The 20,164-nt window shown below is 42.5% G+C and overlaps 1 protein-coding gene across 2 annotated transcripts in view; it reads right to left on the bottom strand.

Annotated features, from left to right (window-relative positions):
- The window catches only part of LOC112221550 (helicase ARIP4), a 75,658-nt gene that overhangs the window by 39,068 nt on the left and 16,426 nt on the right, over positions 1 to 20,164 (bottom strand). Inside the window, exon 1 of one of the 2 annotated variants that reach the window (XM_042303944.1) lies at positions 13,250 to 13,686. The exons of the other annotated variant lie outside the window; for it this stretch is intronic. Within the exon in view, the coding sequence (XP_042159878.1) occupies positions 13,250 to 13,283 (34 nt within the window). The 5' untranslated portion in view covers positions 13,284 to 13,686. Of the gene's footprint in view, positions 1 to 13,249; positions 13,687 to 20,164 lie in introns of those variants that run through there. 2 annotated transcript variants of the gene reach the window in all.

Here is a 20,164-nt window from a genome sequence, read left to right as displayed (position 1 = left end):
TCGAACCCACAACTCTGGCGTTGCAAGCACCATGCTCTACCAACTCATCCCGGAGTCGCCTACACTCCTCCCCTTCCCACTACCGTAAAGGACAGTTACATAACAGATTCCTGAAATGCCTTATGATGATTCACACCCATACAGCACAGACAGAGCACAGTTTACAGTCAGAAAGTGAGGGTGGTGGAAGTCACTGGCTGAGGGGGGGTGAGAGTGAGAGAATGCTCTTCAGTGACAGTGAGAAGTATCAGAATGCACTTCTAGGAAGTGTGTGTGTGTGTGTGTGGGGGGGGGTAAATCAAACAGTCACAAATAGCTATGTATGGGACGAAAGGGTAATTCATTCACTTGTCTTCCTGATTTTGGTTCCAGAAATAACTCTCTTACCAGTGAAAAAAACTCTGACCCTTATGCAACAGCTGGGATTAAGCCTATTAATAGCTAGGTCAGCTTTGATTATCAAGATCCTAAAGTACACCCCAACAACAATAGGAAACCAGGGGGTGATTTAGGATGGTAGTTTAGTGTGGGTTATGTTCAGCCTGTACCATGTAAACCAGGGATGAGCAACTGGCGGCTGTTTTTGTAGGCCCGCTAATCAATACCACCCCCCCCACAAAAATTATTTGTCAAATGTTTTAAATACATATATTTTTAAAATCTTTTTGGAACTCAATTGGGGTCTCAAGAATAGTAGAATGCGCAAGGTACAACTCCGAAATGTGGCTGTGAAAAAAAATGGTCAGTCACTCAATTAGCCCATGTCAGCTAACATGTTTTAGATTAGATAGCTGGCTAGACTAATTAACCAAACTTTTAATCATGTTTGAATTACTGACCAGGGGAACCTCATTAATTTTGCAAGTCACTCTCACTCAGATTTGGAAAAATGTGTCGACGGTGCAGGAAATTTGCTTTAAAACTACAAATGAGGAGTTCAGATTTTTTGTGGCCCCCACCCCAATCAAAGTTGTAGACCAAAGCCTCATCAGGCCAAGTTAAGGTAGCCAGCATCCAAACAACAATTTGAACAGCAATCAATCACACTCAGTGGGTAGTTTATTAGGTACACGACCATGTTCATGAACATGGATTGCTCCTACAGACAGTGTGTCATGTGGAAAACAAAAACAGACAAATAATGGCACAGTACAACAATGGTGTGCAGAACGGCATCTCAGAAGGCACAACTAATCGATCCTTGTGTTGGGCTTTCTACCTCATCAAGCAACATACGTCATCAGAGTGGGCAACAGAACATTGTACTGTCTATGCTCGGTTGGTTGTTTATATTAAATATTTTTAATTAAATCGAATATACTCAGAACTAAAGTTTTGTTGCTAAGGATTCCACGACGCAGTTAGCCTTCATGGCTGGCAAGTTTGTGTACCATTTTTGTGTGGATTCCGCAAGTTCTAGCTGGCTGTACTATAGACACCTGTCGTCATGGGAAAGACTAATTGTTATCTTTTCGTAAAACAACTGGTTGCAGAGCCAACCTGTATACTAAGGAGATCCAGAGGGAAATCGACTAGTACAAACAGCTTTACGCTATGGAGGAACATACTCCATCATGGAAAGATCTGACTACCTCATAAAATAACTTTAACCCAATTAAAAAAAGAAAAACAGATTAATCTACAGACACAGATGATTTACTTACTGTTGAAATAGAGGCTAGTGCTCTGGCTGAAATCAATGCAACACTGGAAAGGTTGTGTGAGGGGGTAGGAGGGCTGAGGGGGAGTTTGGAGCTTAGCCAGAGTAAAATTCTCACGCTTAATTACAGCTCCCCCCCTAATTTCCGTCTGAAGACATACCCAAATCTAACAGCCTGTAGCTCAGGCACAGAACCAAGGATATGCATATTCTTGGTACCATTTGAAAGAAAACACTCTGAAGTGTGTGTAAATGTGAATTGTATGTAGGAGAATATAACACAATAGATCTGGTTTAGATAAAACAATGAAAATAAAACACATTTTTTATTTTTCTCTCATCATCTTTAAAATTAACAAGATAAAACAAACATTCAGATAGGATGATGGGGACAATTTCAGTGAAAAATATAAGAGGGCAACAGTACTTGTGCAACGTTTCAGAATGATAACTTCCAAAATGAGTGTGCTACATGACATTTATCATGAAGTCACCCAGGTGTCCCACACAAGTAGCCCAAATGTACCCAAGTGGCCAAATTGGTGAAGGTATACATTTTGAAACAAACAACTATATACAAAATACCAAAATGGTATTCTAACACCCCCCCCAAAAAAAATGGAGAAAAAAAGGAACAAATAATAATTATTGATAAAAAAATATGTATATATACACATTTACAAAATAACATGGGTAACTATTTACACACTTTCAATATTTGGAAGACCCTCAGTCCTCTATGAAATCAATTTATATAGCCCCAGCCTAAAACCCCAAACAGCAAGCAATGCAGGTGTAGAAGCACGGTGGCTAGGAAAAACTCCCTAGAAAGGCAAAAACCTAGAGAGGAACCATGGCTATGAGGGGTGGCCAGTCCTCTTCTGGCTGTGCTGGGTGGAGATCACAGTGGTTGTAGAGGGTGCAACAGGACAGCACCTCAAGAGTAAAAATGAACAGTTTAGGGTTCCATAGCCGCAGGCAGAATAGTTGAAACTGGAACAGCGGCAAGGCCAGGTGGACTGGGGACAGCAAGGAGTCATCATGCCAGGTAGTCCTGACGCATGGTCCTAGGGCTCAGGTCCTCCTCCGAAAGAGAAAGAGAGAATTAGAGAGAGCATACTTAAATTCACACAGGACACCGGATAAGACTCCCATTCGGAGTCAGTGTCACTGTGAAAGAAAATGTTCAGTTAGAATAGTTTCACATATGAGCCCTGTATCAACAGGTATAATAAACAGATATATATAGAGTTGAAGGTTGAATATATTAGGTTGAATATATTATATTAGTATTACCTGCTAGATCTACTGTCTCTTTCATATTATGACAGACCAGCTAGATCTACTTTGTCTATTATATTACAACAGACCAGGTGTATCTACTGTCTCCATTTCACTTTGGCCATTGATGTGGTCCTGCCCTCTCCTCAACAGCCTCAAATAGGCTATTTCATGTGGGTTGGGGTGGCAGACACACGCATCACACATTTCATGACATTACATGTTTATATATTGCTTCTAAAATGTAAAAAAAAAATCTAATAATATTTTATATTATTAATTTCAAACAAGGGCATTAGCATGAAAAGAACTTACCAGTCCAAAACGATGTCCTCTCCCGTTCAAAAAAATATTCCTCCACAATCGCTAAATGAAGCGTCCAACAACAATCTCTCACCTTCCCAATCAATTTATTCTAAAATTGTGTGTACATCTGTATACCTAGACTTAGATTTAGCTTTCCCTGACTTAGTCGCCATAATGATTGATATATAAACAGCTGAATCTGCGTGTTCACCAAACAATGCAGTGCGTAATATGTGCTTCTCCTTCCGGTATGAAACTTCAATAGCGAATGACTCTCGTTACGCTGGAGCTTACTACATGGGTTGGTCTTGCAACACATAAACATGGCGTATTGCCGTTTAGCTCAGCTCATTGGCTATCTACCCAGCTAGATTTCAAGACGATCAGTGGTCATTGGGTTAAAAGACAGTCAATCAACGAAACAGTGGTCATATCATTGGTGCACAATGTCTTCAAATTGGTTTCTTTCAGTCAATACGTCCCGCGAAATGGCCCATCACGTTTGATTGTGTTACAAACAAACCAGTTGATTGCAGTGAAACCAAACATGACTGGAAAAGTCATGTTCTTTGTGGGTTATTTACCTGGAATGTGTTGTCGAAAATGGAATGAGACGGAATTCACGACACAAGCCGTTCACAAAATGTTTCGTGTTAGGCTATAAAAACGGATTTTATCAAACAAAAGATCATTCATTGTATAACAACGAGCATTGGAATTGCAAACAGACGAAGATCGTCAAAGGTAAACAATTTATTTTAATGCAGTTTGTGATTATGGTACGCCTGTGCTGGTTAAAAAAAAAGTTTTTATTGGGCTCTATGCTCAGATAATCGCATCCTTTCACAGTATATCCTTTTTTAAATCTGACAACGCAGTTGGATTAGCAAGATTCTAGGCTTTCAATACATGTGAGACACTTGTATTTTCATGAATGTTTAATATGACTATTTATGTAGCGATCACCGTATGTTGTGGAATTTCAGCCCGCTAGCGGGTTCCGTGCGCAGAGAGGTTAAAGGAGAGAGCAAGGCACTATTGGAAACAGCAATATTGGAAATGTAATCAGTTTACTGGAGGACAACTTATTTTTAACTAAGACAAAATCATTTATAACAGTTTTTCCAGTATAATATAGGTTCAGCAAATCCCCTTATTGTTTGGGGTACCTTTAAATGTACCTTCAGAGGTCATTCAATTCAATATTCATCAATAATAATAAAAAAAGCCGTTTCTGGCTAAAGAGACAAGACTAACAAGGGAAATCCATGAAGTAATAGTACAAGTAGACAGCAATAAAAACGATACTACAGAGATACAAAATAAGTTAGAAGGAGAAAAAAAAGAACCTGAGGAACTTATTCAAGAACGATCTAATGTAATCTATTACAAAAATAAAGCAAACTGGATGGAATATGGAGAAAAATGCACAAAATTCTTCCTGAATCGCCAATACAGAAACGCTAACAAAAATTATTTGCAGAAACTCGTTACTGAAGACAGATTCATCTGATTCTCCGATTGATATTTTAAAAGAGGAAGCTAATTATTTTAGGCAGATGTTCTCTTTTCCATCCCATCCTCTCCCACTGAATGAAGATTATGGTAAGTTATTCTTTCCAAATAATATAAAAATAGAAAATTAACAAATGTACAGAAAAGATCAGTGAGAAAGCCAAATTAGAGGAAGAACTTTGAGGCTATTAAATCCTTTCAGTCTGGAAAAACCCCAGGGCTTGATGGCATACCGGTAGAAGTATATCAAGCCTTTCTTGATATACTAAAAGCTCCATTGTTAGATTGTTTTAACTACTCCTATACAAATGGTAGTCTGTCAGGTACTAAACAGGAATGTCTGATTTATCTTATTAAAAACAAGATCCAGACAGCATATATAAAGACCCAGTACATCTAAAAAACTGGAGGCCCCTTACACTTCAATGTTGTGATGCAAAAATACTAGCGAAATGCATAGCACTCAGAATTAAAAAGTTTTTTACCAGGTATTGTTCATCCTGATCAGACAGGTTTTTTACATGGACGATACATTGGGGATAATATACTATACCTACTAGAAATAATAGAACATCATGAAACATCTAAGAAGCCAGGCCTGGTATTTATATTGGCTTTTGAAAAGGCATTTGATAAAGTAAGACTGGATTTTATTTATAAATGCCTGGATTTTTTCAATTTCAGTGATTCTCTTATAAAACGGGTCAAAATAATGTATAGCAACACCAGGTGTAAAATAGTAAATAACAGCTACTTCTCAGAGTTTTGAATTGTCAAGAGGAGTTAAACAAGGCTGTCCGCTGTCACCATATCTATTCGTTATGGCCATCGAAATGCTAGCTATTAAAATCAGATCCAATAACATTAGAGGATTAGAAATCCAAGGTTTAAAAACAAACGGTGTCCATGTATGCCGATGACAAGTTTTATATTCAGTCTGCAAGCTAGATCCCTGCAATGTCTCATTAAAGAACTAGATACCTTTTCTGTACTCTCTGGACTAAAACCTAATTATGATAAGATAAAAATTACATATTGTTTCTTTAAAAAAAATAACTTTTACATTACCCTGCAGTTTACCTATAAAGTGGGCTGATGGTGAAGTAGACATACTTGGTATTCATATCCCAAAATACCAAATAAGCTTGCCACAATGAAATTCAATAGAAATAGATCCTGCAACCATGGAGAGGTCTATTTATGGAAAAATTGCCCTGATTAACTCCTTAATCATATCTCAGTTTACTCACTTACTTATGGTGCTGCCTACTCCTGATGATTAGTTTTTTAAATCATATGAGCAAAAAATATTTTGCTTTATCTGGGACGCTAAACCAGACAAAACAAAGCGTGCCTATCTATATAATGCATATACATTTGGTGGGTTGAGGTTATTAAATATAAAACCACTAAACCTCTACTTATTCAAAAGTTTTACATTACTAAGAAAAGCTCATCCATTGTTTAAAAATGGCCTTTTTGGCTTTGTGCAGATTGCACAAGTAATTGAAAATTATACTTAAAAAAAGAAAAAACTATTTTTCAAAGAAACATTTTAGAGCTGGCTACAATTTCAATTTCATTCCCCTGAAAAGATACAAATATTATGGCTGAACTCAAATGTGCTGGTTGATAAAATACCTGTATTTATGGGAAAGATGTTTGAAAAGGGTATTTGTTCTTAAACGATATTGTAAATTGGAATGGTAGAGTTATGTCCTTCATGGAGTTATTATAAATTGTACAGGAAGGTCTGCTCAATCCATGAGTACAACCAATGTATTACAGCATTACCCGAAAAATGAGGAGGCAGGGAACTGGTCTGTTTCCACAATATAAAGGATCAAAACTGGTGGAGGAATAAAAATAGCATAAATAGTAAGTATACCAGTTTAATTTGGAGGACCAGGATGTTGATAACTGCGCCATACAGATTGCAAAATAGTTGGGAAGAGATTTTTATGTACCGATTCCATGGTACAGGGTGTATGAGTTGATATAACGCAAGATTTAAAACTTCGTGAATTTTAGCTAACATTATTATATAGAATTCTTGCCACCAACAAAATGTTGAATATTTGGGGCATAAAATCATTGAAGCTCTGCAGATTTTGTTGTGAGGATACAGAATCAATAGACCATTTACTTTGGAATTGCCCACAGGTAGCCTGTTTCTGGTCTCAGGTTCAGGAATGGCTGAAAATGCATAGCATTGATCTAAAATTGACCCTCGAAATGGTACTGTTAGGAGATCTGGAGAGACCTGGTCAGTCATTTACTAATACTCTTAGTAAAAATATTTATCTTGAACTCGCAATCTGGATTCTATTCGATTAGATAGATTGAAATTGTACGTTAAACATCACAGCATAGTTGAAAGATATATGGTGCATAGAAATCTGAAGAGGGTGGCCAGCAGAGATAAGTGGGATGGGCTGAGGGTTGGGATGTGGAATTGGAGACAAGTGGGAGTGGAGTTGCTGTGCGAGAAATAGAATGATGGTCAAAGATAAAAGTAAAAAATAAAGTAAAAATAAAACATAATAAAAAGTATGTTTGAATGACACTGGGGCAGCAGGGCAGCCTAGTGGTCAGAGCGTTGGACTAGTAACCGAAAGGTTGCAAGTACAAATCCCTGAGCTTACAGTGTACAAATCTGTCATTCTGCCCCTGAACAGGCAGTTAAACCCACTGCTCCCGGTAGGTCAACATTGAAAATAAGAATTTGTTCTTAACAGACTTGCCCAGTTAAATAAAAGGTAAAATAAAATAAATAAACACTGAGAGGCAGTGTTTTTCCAGTCAATGCCAGTTTGCCTGAGGCTGATGCCATGCAGGTGTTTGTGCGCACACACACACACACACACACACACACACACACACACACTCCCTCTCATTCAAATAAACGCATACAAGAACACACACATACATGTAATAGCGCCAGACATGCACACAAACATATACAGTTGGCATTGCTGTTAGGATTTTAGTTGTCCAGCTATTGGGGATCTGTGGGGGGAACTTGGAGGGTTCGGGTTCACATTTTTTGGCCTGGTGGGAGATATGTCAACGTGCCCTTGAGCAGGGCATTGACCCTGGATGCTTCTGTGTGTCCCTCTAAATGAGAGTCTGTTGGATGACTGGTATGATGTAGTTGTTGAGCGGCTTCACTGCAAGTATATTGTATGTTTCGGATATTCAATTTTTTAAAAATTGATCCGTGTCACGGATGGGCTATTGGAACAAACGACCACACCGGGTTCCACTCATATCAGCTAAAAACAAAGAGAAGCGACTCCAGTTGGAACGCGATCACCAACACTGGACAATTGAGGAGTGGAAAAACATTGCCTGGTGCAAAGGATCCCGGTTCCTGCTGCGTCATGCTGATGGCAGAGTCAGGGTTGGACATAAGCAGCATGAGTCCATGGACCCATCCTGCCTGGTGTCAACAGTGGTGTACTGGTGTGGGGAATATTTTCCTGGCACAAGATAAGTCCCTTTATACAAACTGAGCAACGATTGAACGCCACAGCACATCTGAACATTGTTGCTGGTCAATCCGAAAAGAGCATCTTTGGGATGAGATGGAACGGGCTGTTTGCAGTATGAATGTACCGCCGTCCAATCTTGTATTTTATTTCACCTTTATTTAACCAGGTAGGCTACTTGAGAACAATCTCTCATTTGCAACTGCGACCAGGCCAAGATAAAGCGTAGCAATTCGACACATACAACAACACAGAGTTACACATGGAATAAACAAAAAAATACAGTAGAACAAAAGAAAAACAAAGTATATATACAGTGAGTGCAAATGAGGTAAGTTAAGGAAATAAATAGGCCATGGTGGCGAAGTAATTACAATATAGCAATTAAACACTGGAAAGGTAGATCAGCAGAAGATGAATGTGCAGGTAGAGATACTGGGGTGCAAAGGAGCAAAATAAATAAATACCAGTATGGGGATGAGGTAGGTAGATAGATAGGCTAAGTACAGGTGCAGTGATCTGTAAACTGCTCTGACAGCTGGTGCTTAAAGCTAGTGAGGGAGATGTGAGTCTCCAGCTTCAGAGATTTTTGCAATTTGTTCCAGTCATGGGCAGCAGAGAACTGGAAGGAAAGATGACCAAAGGAGGAATTGGCTTTGGGGGTGATCAGTGAGATATACCTGCTGGAGCACGTGCTACGAGTGGGTGCTGCTATAGTGACCAGTGAGCTGAGATAAGGCAGGGCTTTACCTTTACCTTGTATCTGCAGCAATTGCCTGATTCCATCGCGTCAGCATGGACCAACATCCCAGTGTTATATTTCCGACACCTTGTAGAGTCAATGCCCTGAAGAATTCAGGGTGTTCCGGGGATAAGGAAGGTCCGACCTCGTATTAGATGTGTGTACCTAAAACTGGCAACGGAGTGTATATCGTCAAGCGATCATGGATTTCTACTGTTATAGGTGCCTCTGACCAGGCGAGTTGAGGACATCAGCACCATTCCACTAGACAGTGGGGACACAATTAGGTTCCATTCACCAAAGACAGTACTTCGGAAAACAAAAACTCCTTCCGATTGGTAGTGAATAATAAAAAATAAAAAAATAAAAAACTCTCTCAGATAGGGAGTGGACTAACTCTGTGGCAACGACACTTTACACACAGCAAGCCATGGCAGTCGTCCAATCATAATAGCCAGTGAGATAAAGGGGAGTTGGCCTCCATGCAACACTGTAGGAATACTCACAACAAATACTATTTTACATAAGCCTGGGAAACACACAAAGGCCACCACAGCGATGACACATTGACTACCCATCAACTTCCTGTCCTAATTCATTCCAGAAGCATGGAAAGTGCAGTCCATGTTTTCACATCCTACTCTTTCACAATCACGACTTGTATGTATACTGTGCTTCCTGAAGGAGCCTGACATTTACATAAGCAGCGCTTCTCTCCCTCCCTCCTTCCTCTCCCCCTCCCCGACTGCTTCTTCTGGGGTATCTTGGATGGGAGGGGTGTAGGGTAGAGGATGGGGGGGCGCTTTCACGTTGTGTAACCCTGTGGCTTTCTGATGTTACCCTGGTCGTTTATGGAACGCTGCTTTACAGGCAGTGCTTAGCTAAAGTCACACCGTTCCTACGGCAGAGAATCAGCATTTGCGTAGTGCTGATTATCAGACCGACAATTACCAATTACCAGACCGACAATTACCAGCAGGCGATGTGCCCTGATGAATACCAGGGGGCGCCATGACAAAAAGAGGAACTGACTGGTAAACAACAACAATGGCTCAAGGTCATCATGGTCTCCATGTGTCACTAAGACAATGAATTATCTGGAAAGAGTTCATTTACTTCCTCTTCTCCAATGCACTTTCTAACCCAGCATTTCTTAACCCAGTCGTTTCACATTGACAACTTGACCTATTCAACCACTAGCACACCTGAATCAACTCGTCAAATAACCATCAAGACAACTGAATGTTGGTATTGGTATAGATCAAATATGTGAGGACTAGGTTGAGAAACAACGTTCAAAGCTCTCAGAATCCATGTCATCTGAGTGGAGTGGACATGCAACACTAGTGCCAAGTCTGATCCAGGTCCATGAATCACATGAGTGTAATGTTTCAGAGGCCCCGTTTCCTGGCAGCCTGGCCTATATGTGTGTATGTCATGTTCCTACTTCATACAGTGCTGCTGAAGCTCGCTCTGACCCACGGAGTTACACAACAGGTCTGCAGGCAGGTGCGGGACTGCGCCAACTGAACCTAATCCAGAAGACGCCCAGGCAGCCATACCAGAACATTTGTCAGAGCGAGGTGGGAAATCAAACCACAATTAGAATGACTAATTCCACAAATCCCACAAACCACTGAGCCAGAATCAGAGAAACAAACTCAGTGCTTCTGATTGAGGGCCTTAGATCCACTAGGAGCCCAAAAGAAGACATCCAAAAGGGTGAGCGAGCCACTGACCCACAAAAAAAACACACTAGTGAAGTGGTCTCCCTCAGTAAGGAGATTACAGAACTCTCAGTCCAGTGTACAAAAACCAGAGAAGCCCCTACGCTCAGCATCACAGCAGCAACACGTGTTCACTGATTGACTTCAGGTCACGGAGCGGGGAAACTGCCGGAAGCTGCAATACAGGGCCACCTTTCACAGAGGTTCACCTCAGGACAAAATATTTACCAGTACCATTGACCGGGAGTTGTAATAAGCTTGATTAACCTTTCGCAAGTGGGTATACATTACACACAGACCATGTGAGCCAGAGCAGATTATTTACAAAGACACAATCAGCACTTGCCAACTTAATATTAAGGTTCCTGTGTAAATTCGATGTGCGAGAGGTCCCCCCCCTCTAATTCCTACCCCCTGTTGACACACACACCAACAGCACAATGAGCATGGACTCAGGCAGAGGGACGCTTATGTAACGGCAGCCTCTTGCTGTTACACAAGCCCAAGAACCGCACACCTAATAAAGTACACGCCCAATCACAAACTACCCACAGAACAGACTTTAATTCCTACAATGTACATTCACAAACAAAACCATATCTTCTGTTCCCATCAACAATGTATGGCAGCCCTTCCCCTAGAACAGGCTATTCTAAGTCTGTGTTTCAACCCCAGAAAAGTAGTTTTACAGCTGTTGTGTTTTACCATGGCTTACACGGGAAACAACCTGAGAGGCAGACAGCTGCTCATCAGTTTCCATGTAAACATCTCAGTCAACTTGATCAGTCCCCTATCTAGAAATAGACAAAGCAAAATCAGAAAAACAAAGCTATTCTGCAAAAAACAATGAATTCTGAAAAAATTGAAACTAATTGTGGAATAAATAAAACAAAGGGCACGCCTTGCAGAGGATAGGAGAGGAGGACACGACTTGCATAACTAGCCTGACAGCCCTGTTGAACAGGGACAGGAGGAGTGTTAGTGGAGCGTTAAGGGGGGTGGCCGCGTGGCTGTGCGACCCCCAGTGTTCGGAGACCGATCTAGTGATATACTTGGCCAGTATCTCTCAGACTGGAGAGATTACCATGACCCGGGTCAGCAGAAGGCAGGGAGGGTGCTTCTATAACAATAACACCTCATGTTGTGTGACTAACACTCCACTCTGACCTGGGAGGGGGGCTTGTCTCTGAAAACACCACCATGCTAAGGGTTCACTTAAAACATGGGAAATCTGAATCTGTTGCTCACACTATTATACAGCTCATCTTGGATGCAAGCATGTTAATGCAGAGGTGTTAAATAACATGTTTTGGCATTGTAGGGTAGACAAGTGTAGTGACACCTTCGAATCATCAGGACACATCCTAGGATCTCTGTTCAGCAGATCACATGTTGGGGACATTGTCAGAGCGTTCTACAAAGTGTGATCGTGAGTTGTTAACCAGGCAGCTGGTAGTCTAGCAGTTAAGAGCGTTGGGAAAGTAACCAAAAGGTTGCTGGTTCGAGTCCCCGAGCCAACTAGCTGAAAGCTCTTCAGCAAGGCACTTATCCAGAGATACTTACAGGAGCAATTAGGGTTAAGAGGTCTGCTAAAACATGGTTTCCTCCCTGGGTCCACGTATGGTTTTTGCCCTAGCACTACTTAGCTGATTCAAATAATCCAAGCTTGATGATCCGGGCGCCAGGACCGAGTTCAAGGAACACTGTGCTAAATGAGTACAATATATAAAGGTAATGTGGTCGACATAGACAACTCCCCCATGCCCCTTAGAGGTGGCCACACTGATCACAACATAACTGTCAACCCAATCAACTACCACAACCAGAGGAATGGACAGAAACAATAAGAAAGGAGACAAACACAGGCTACCAGTAAATCACAATCTTAGAAGAAGGTAACCACATCCCTCATGTGATGTGCTCTATAGTATATAAATACATGTCTGTTGTTGTAGTTGACCATATGTTGTTCCTCGTGCTGCACCCATTCAGACTGACTAGTACCGTTTCATCGAACACTAAATCCTCCCACTGCCACCTGTTTAGGTTACCGTAGAAACGGTCAAAGAGCCTCCACATCAAATAAAACATCTGAGCGCTCCTAACAGAGAACAACATGAAAGAGAAAGACCAAATGAGCGAGAAACAGATTGAATGAAAGGATGGCTGGTGTCAAACTGATGCATAAGTAGGGAGCGTTATACAACACTGTTGCACACTGTTACAAAACAACTCCAATTCACACCCCGGTTGTGCACTACAATGTAAAACACCCTGGTTCTGAACTACAATGTAAAACATCCTGGTTCTGAACTACAATGTAAAACATCCTGGTTCTTCATCATCCAGATTTCTCACTAACAACAAATTATTAATCTACACATCTTTCTCCGGTAATCCTTGATTCAGCCTCAGTGTCCACCTCAGTCATCCCATCACCCCCACCTGCTGCTGTCCCAAGAGTCAGTGACACTCCCCACCCACCAAGGAGGATCAGGGTGCCAGCAGGGTTCAGGGGGTCACCTACCTGCAAAGGTCTCCGACTCCTCCAGCAGCAGCATGCTTAGAATCTCCGTGAGGGGTGTGTGGAGTGTCCCAAAAGCTTGTAGAGGGTGTGTGGTGGTGATGCTACTCCCCGCTTCTCTCTGTGTCGTCTCGCTCACTCTCTCTGTTACCGGTCTCTGAGGCTGGGGGAACAGGTGGCCTGACTACCGCCGTCTGACCCGAAACTCACTAACTCACTTCCTCGAGTGAAAAAAAGTCTTTGCCTACATGCTGTAAGGCAGAACCTGGCTTCTTGTTCTACTTTTGGCCTTTGGCGTTACCGGTTTATCTGAGGAGTTTTTTCCCCTACTAACTGATTGACAGGATGAGTGAGTGGCAGTACGCTAGCTCATCCCTGTCCTAAGCGGCAATATGAGTCGAGTCAGGCTCTTGACAACCAGGAAACTCTACTAAAAACTCATTACATAACCTTTCATGCTGGAGCTGGGGGCCTCGTCAGGGGGGCTGTCTATGTACGCACACCACTATCCTACGGAAGAGAGGGAGAGTAAGAGCAGAGATGCCGACTGGGCAGAAGGAGCAGCGTGTGTGCCGTGTAAAACAGGGGAGAGACTGCAGGCAGGGGCGCTTGAAAGACAGAGTAGCAATGGAAATATTTCATCATGTAGTTAGGTCGATGATGTGGCCAAATGATAAATTACGTCACATCTAAACATATGCACTCTTGAAGGATGGAGAAGAGAAAGACAAAGAAAAAGAAAAAGTGGACCAAAACTAGACAATAAAATAAAATGTATGAAACCTCCCTCCATGGCTATTCAACTACTGCTAAAGCGAGATTCCCCCTTAGTCAAGATTCCACCTCCTCCTAGCCAAGACCTCAAACCCCCAAAACAGGTTTAGACACTTTTCTCCATGACCTCTCTGTATAAGCAATGATATCCTCCTACTCTAGAATGCGTCTCATCTCTGTCCTCTTGCCAAGCCAGAGTATCCATGTCAGCTCCACTCTGCCATACTGCCCCAGACTTCCAGAGTATTGAGAGCATGGTTCTGTAAGCAGAGCCACAAGGGACAATTATAAAACAATGAGGGGCTGAAAGCAGCCCAGCTCTGTCTGGCCGTCACAAACACCCCTTCCACCGGGAGAGTCGCCCCACCAACTGACACCCATGTCGCCATGAAGTCAGCAGGCCCCTCCTCAGTGAGGCTGCCTTAGGTAATGGAGGTAAGAGTTCATTCGGACAGAGGGAACAGATGGATTGAGGAAAAAGTAAGAGGGCGCTCAACAACGTGGTGGAGCCAGGTCCCGGGACCATTCCAAACACACACCTTACCCGGATCACTTTACAAACACTCACGTGGAGGCTGCACACACACTAAAAACACATCTTTACAATCCCCTCCCCAGCCTCCCCTTGTGGAGGAAAGAGCTAGAAACAAGAGATGGTGGGAGGGAGGGGAAAGAAGAGGTAGAAGCAGCCCTATAAAGATTGCTAGCTTGACAATACAGGAGTCTTCTCTCATCCCAAAGAGTAGGCCATTTCTCCCACACTCAACTTTACCACACATCTCCATAGACATGCCTTTACTTCTCTCAAGTCTCTTAGCTCACGTTTCTCTGTTTACATAAACAGTCTCAGCAAATGAAAGGGGGCATGAACTGGGTAATTGACACTGATAAACAACATTCAAATCCATATCAGAATGTTCCTGTTGAGTGACACAGCAAAAGAAAAGCAGGGGCAAAACAATGTGCTGGATTTGTTTACTGCTGTACAGACAGACTTCCCTGCTATTACCACCAACCAACACAGATACACACAGAACACACATACAAAAAAACACACACACTCTTAAAAGAGCTGTAACAAGGTGCTTTAAACCTGCTAGAACTTCTGGCTGCATATCCATGGTCTCGCATACATAAAACACACATTCGCACACACACCCTTGACCTTCTACAGAGCCTCCCCCTGGTCTTATCTGCAGGTTATTTTCAGCTGCTCTCAGACCCCCTTGACTATTCTTCAAACTACGTTTTTGACTAATGGCTCCTGTTGTTCCCTGACACATGCTGCAGCTCTGTGCCGCTTCACAGGAACCAGGGGGTGGGGGAGCCGCTTCACAGGAACCAGGGGTGGGGGAGCCGCTTCACAGGAACCAGGGGTGGGGGAGCCGCTTCACAGGAACCAGGGGGTGGGGGAGCCGCTTCACAGGAACCAGGGGGTGGGGGAGCCGCTTCACAGGAACCAGAGGGTGGGGGAGCCGCTTCACAGGAACCAGGGGGTGGGGGAGCCGCTTCACAGGAACCAGGGGGTGGGGGAGCCGCTTCACAGGAACCAGGGGTGGGGGAGCCGCTTCACAGGAACCAGGGGTGGGGGAGCCGCTTCACAGGAACCAGGGGTGGGGAACCCCATACAGTCCCCTCTGCCTGTCTGCCTCTCTCCCTGCCCGCCTTCCTCCCCTCTGCCTCTCCCCCTGCATGCTACCCTGCCGACCCGCCACCCTGTCGGCCCCTCTCTCTGCCTGCAGCATGTCTGTCTGCCCCCCCGCCGCATACAGTCCTCCTGCAGTCTGCCGCTCTCCCTGCCTGCCTTCCTCCTCTGCATGCAGGACTGCCACCCTGCCTGCCACCCTGTCGACCCCTCTCCCTGACTGCCACCTTTCCGTCCCCTCTCCCTGCCTGCCTCAATGAGAGGTCGACAGATTATGATTTTTCAACGCCGATAGTTGGAGGACCAAAAAAACCCGCTACCGATTAAATCGGCCAATTTTTTTATTTTATTTGTAATAAATGACAATTACAACAATACTGAATGAACACTTATTTTAACTTAATATAATACATCAATAAATTCAATTTAGCCTCAAATAAATAATGAAACATGTTCAATTTGGTTTAAATCATGCAAAAACAAAGTGTTGGAGAAGAAAGTAAAAGTGCAAATATGTGCCATGTAAGAAAGCTAACGTTTAAGTTCCTTGCTCAGAACATGAGAACATATGAAAGCTGGTGGTTCTTTTTAACATGAGTCCTCAATATTCCCAGGTAAGAAGTTTTAGGTTGTAGTTATAGGAATTATAGGACTATTTTTCTCTATACCATTTGTATTTCATTAACCTTTGACTATTGGATGTTCTTATTGGCACTTTAGCATTGCCAGTGTAACAGTATAGCTTCCATCCCTCTCCTCGCCCCTACCTGGGCTCGAACCAGGGACACAACAGCCACCCTCGAAGCAGCGTTACCCATGCAGAGCAAGGGGAACTACTCCAAGTCTCAGAGCGAGTGACGATTGAAACGCTATTAGCGCGCACCCCGCTAACCAGCTAACAATTTCACATCGGTTACACCAGCCTAATCTCGGGAGTTGATAGGCTTGAAGTCATAAACAGCGCAATGCTTGAAGCATTGCGAAGAGCTGCTGGCAAACGCACGAAAGTGCTGTTTGAATGAATGCTTACGAGCCTGCTGGTGCCTACCATCACTCAGTCAGACTGCTCTATCAAATCATAACATAACACACAGAAATACGAGCCTCGGGTCATTAATATGGTCGAATCCGGAAACTATCATTTTGAAAACAAATACGGAACCGTTCCGTATTTTATCTAAAACGGGTGGAATCCCTGTGTAAATATTGCTGTTACAATGCACAACCTTCAATGTTATGTCATAATTACGTAAAATTCTGTCAAATTAGTTCGCAATGAGCCAGGCGGCCCAAAATGTTGCATATACCCTGACTCTGCGTACAATGAACGCAAGAGAAGTGACACAATGTCACCTGGTTAATATTGCCTGCTAACCTTTCTTTTAGCTAAATTTTCAGGTTTAAAAATATATACTTCTGTGTATTGATTTTAAGAAAGGCATTGATGTTTATGGTTAGGTACACGGAGCAACGACAGTCCTTTTTCGCAACAGCGCACCGCATTGATTATATGCAACGCAGGACACGCTAGATAAACTAGTAATATCATCAACCATGTGTAGTTATAACAAGTGATGATTGATTGATTTTTATAAGATAAGTTTAATGCTAGCTAGCAACTTACCTTGGTGGTTAGAGCGTTGGACTAGTAACCGTAAGGTTGCAAGATTGAATCCCTGAGCTGACAAGGTAAAAATCTGTCGTTCTGCCCCTGAACAAGGCAGTTAACCCACCGTTCCTAGGCAGTCATTGAAAATAAGAATGCGTTAACTGACTTGCCTCGGTAAATAAAGTTGTCAAAAAATAATAAAGGGCAAAAATCGGCGCCCAAAAATACCGATTTCCGATTGTTATGAAAACTTGAAATCGGCCCTAATTAAATCGACCATTCCGATTAATCGGTCGACCTCTAGCCTCTAACCATGACTGCCCTCTTGCATGTCTCCCTGCCTGCCTGCCTCTCCCCTGGTCTCTCTCCCTGCCTGCCTGCCTCTCCCCTGGTCTCTCTCCCTGCCTGCAGCATGTCAGTCTGTCCCTCAGCTTCACACAGTCAGTCACGCTATGCTTTGCTTATGGCACGACACCTCTCTGTCCGTCTAACCTCAGCTGCTACCCCAAATTGTCAAGTTGTCAAGCAGACAAGTTGTCGCAGATAGATTCTGTATCAACAGCACATGTTGGACTGCTTGGTTGGGGTGTACTAAGGATGGCATGGTTGTGACGGTCTTGAAATTTGAGGTTACCGTAATTGGCCAGACCAATGTACACGGTCATCGTTCTGGGGAATTGGCGCATACTTCCCTATTACCTTTACACTGTTATTATCAGTAGCATTTCTTTACTATCATTCAAGTTATTACCTCTAAATATTAGTCTAGTACACAATCTAAGAAAGATTGGAGAGGATTGTCACATTAGGTTATCAAACTAAGAAATGTCACTATGGTATTACACTATGACTGGTTTGACCTTTTCTTTCCCTTTTCATTTGTTGTAATGTTTGATGCATCCATTTGTTTAAAAGGATGTTACTGTTGTCTTACGCCTATGAAAAAAGGGGAGATCACAATTCTTTGCACTCTTGTTTACATGGATTTGCTTCTTAATAAAAACCTATTTGAAACAAGTCAATGCACTTTGTTATTATTATACTGAACAAAAATATAAAAGCAACATGCAACAATTTGAAAGACTTTACTGAGGGACAGATCATAAAAGGAAATCAGACAATTTAAATAAATAAATTAGACACTAATCTATGGATTTCAATTGAGTGGCAATACAGAAAAGCATCCGTTAGTCAGATACCTAAAAAATAAAAAGTAGGTGCGTGGAGTAACCAGTCAATATCTGGTGTGACCAACATTTGGCTCATGCAGTGCGACATCTCCTTTGCATAGAGTTGATCAAGCTGTTGATTGTGGCCTGTGGAACGTTGTCCCACTCCTCTTCAATGGCTGTGTGAAGTTACTGGATATTGGCGGGAACTAATGCTAATCAATAAAAACTTCTTAAACTCGCTGCCGGGTTTTGATCGTTTACAGTGGATATTGGCGGGAACTGGAACATTCTGCCACAAGTTGATCCAGAGCATCCCAAACATGCTTAATGGGTGAGATGTCTGGTGAGTATGCAGGACATGGAAGAACTGGGACATTTTCAGCTTCCAGGAATAAGTGTAGAGATCCTTGAGACATGGGACTGTGCATTATCATGCTGAAACATGAGGTGATGGAGGCAGATGAATGGTGTGACAATGGGCCTCAGGATCTCGTCACGGTATCCATGTGCATTCAAATTGCCATCGATAAAATGCAATTGTGTTCGTTGTCCGTAGCTTATGCCTGCCTATACCATAACCCCACCGCCACCATGGGGCTCTCTGTTCACAACCTTGACATCAACAAACCACTTGCTCACACGACGCCATACACGTGGTCTGCGGTTGAGGTTGGATGTACTGCCAAATTCTCTAAATCAACATCGGAGGTGGTTATGGTAAAGAAATTAACATTGAATTATCTGGCAGCAGCTCTGGTGGACATTCCTGCAGTCATCATGACAATTAAACGCTCTCTCAAAACTTGAGACTTCTGTGGCATTGTGTTCTGTGACAAAACCGCACGTTTTAAAAGTGGCTATTCATTGTCCAGCACAAGGTGCACCTGTGTAATGATCAAGCTGTTTAATCATCATCTTGATATGCCACACCTTTAAGGTGGATGAATTATATTGACAAAAGGCTTAAATGCTCACTTACAGGGACTTAAACAAGTTTGTGCACAAGTTGAGAGAATAAAGCTTTTTGTGTGTATGGAACACTTCTGGGATTTCAGCTCATGAAACCACCACTTCACATTTGCTTTTATATTTTTGTTCATGTATATACAGTTGAAGTCTGAAGTTTACATACACTTAGTTTGGCGTCGTTACAACTCTGTTCTAAACCACTCCACAAATGTATTGTTAACACACTATAGTTTTGGCAAGTCAGTGAAGACATCTACTATGTGCATGACAAGTCATTTTTCGAACACAGGTTTACAGACAGATTATTTCACTTATAATTAACTGTATCACAATTCCAGTGGGTCAGAAGTTTACATACACTAAATTGACTGTGTCTTTAAACAGCTTGGATAATTCCAGAAAATGATGTCATGCCTTAAGAAGCTTCTGATAGGCTGATTGACATCATTTGAGTCAATTGGAGGTGTACCTGTGGATGTATTTCAAGGCCTACCTTCAAACCCAGTGCCTCTTTGCTTGACATCATGGGAAAATCAAAAGACAATCCAAAAGAAATCAGCCAAGACCTCAGAAAAAAAATTGTAGACCTCCACAAGTCTGGTTCATCCTTGGGAGCAATTTCCAAATGCCTGAAGAGCTCACATTCATCTGTACAAACAATAGTACGCAAGTATAAACACCATGGGACCACGCAACCATCATAACACTCAAGGAGACGCATTCTGTCTCCTAGAGATGAATGTACTTTG

Source organism: Oncorhynchus tshawytscha, linkage group LG22, assembly GCF_018296145.1.
Source record: "Oncorhynchus tshawytscha isolate Ot180627B linkage group LG22, Otsh_v2.0, whole genome shotgun sequence".
NCBI classification, from domain to species: domain Eukaryota; kingdom Metazoa; phylum Chordata; class Actinopteri; order Salmoniformes; family Salmonidae; genus Oncorhynchus; species Oncorhynchus tshawytscha.
Note: the sequence above shows the minus strand (reverse complement) of the source record. Positions and strands in the feature narration are given on the sequence as shown.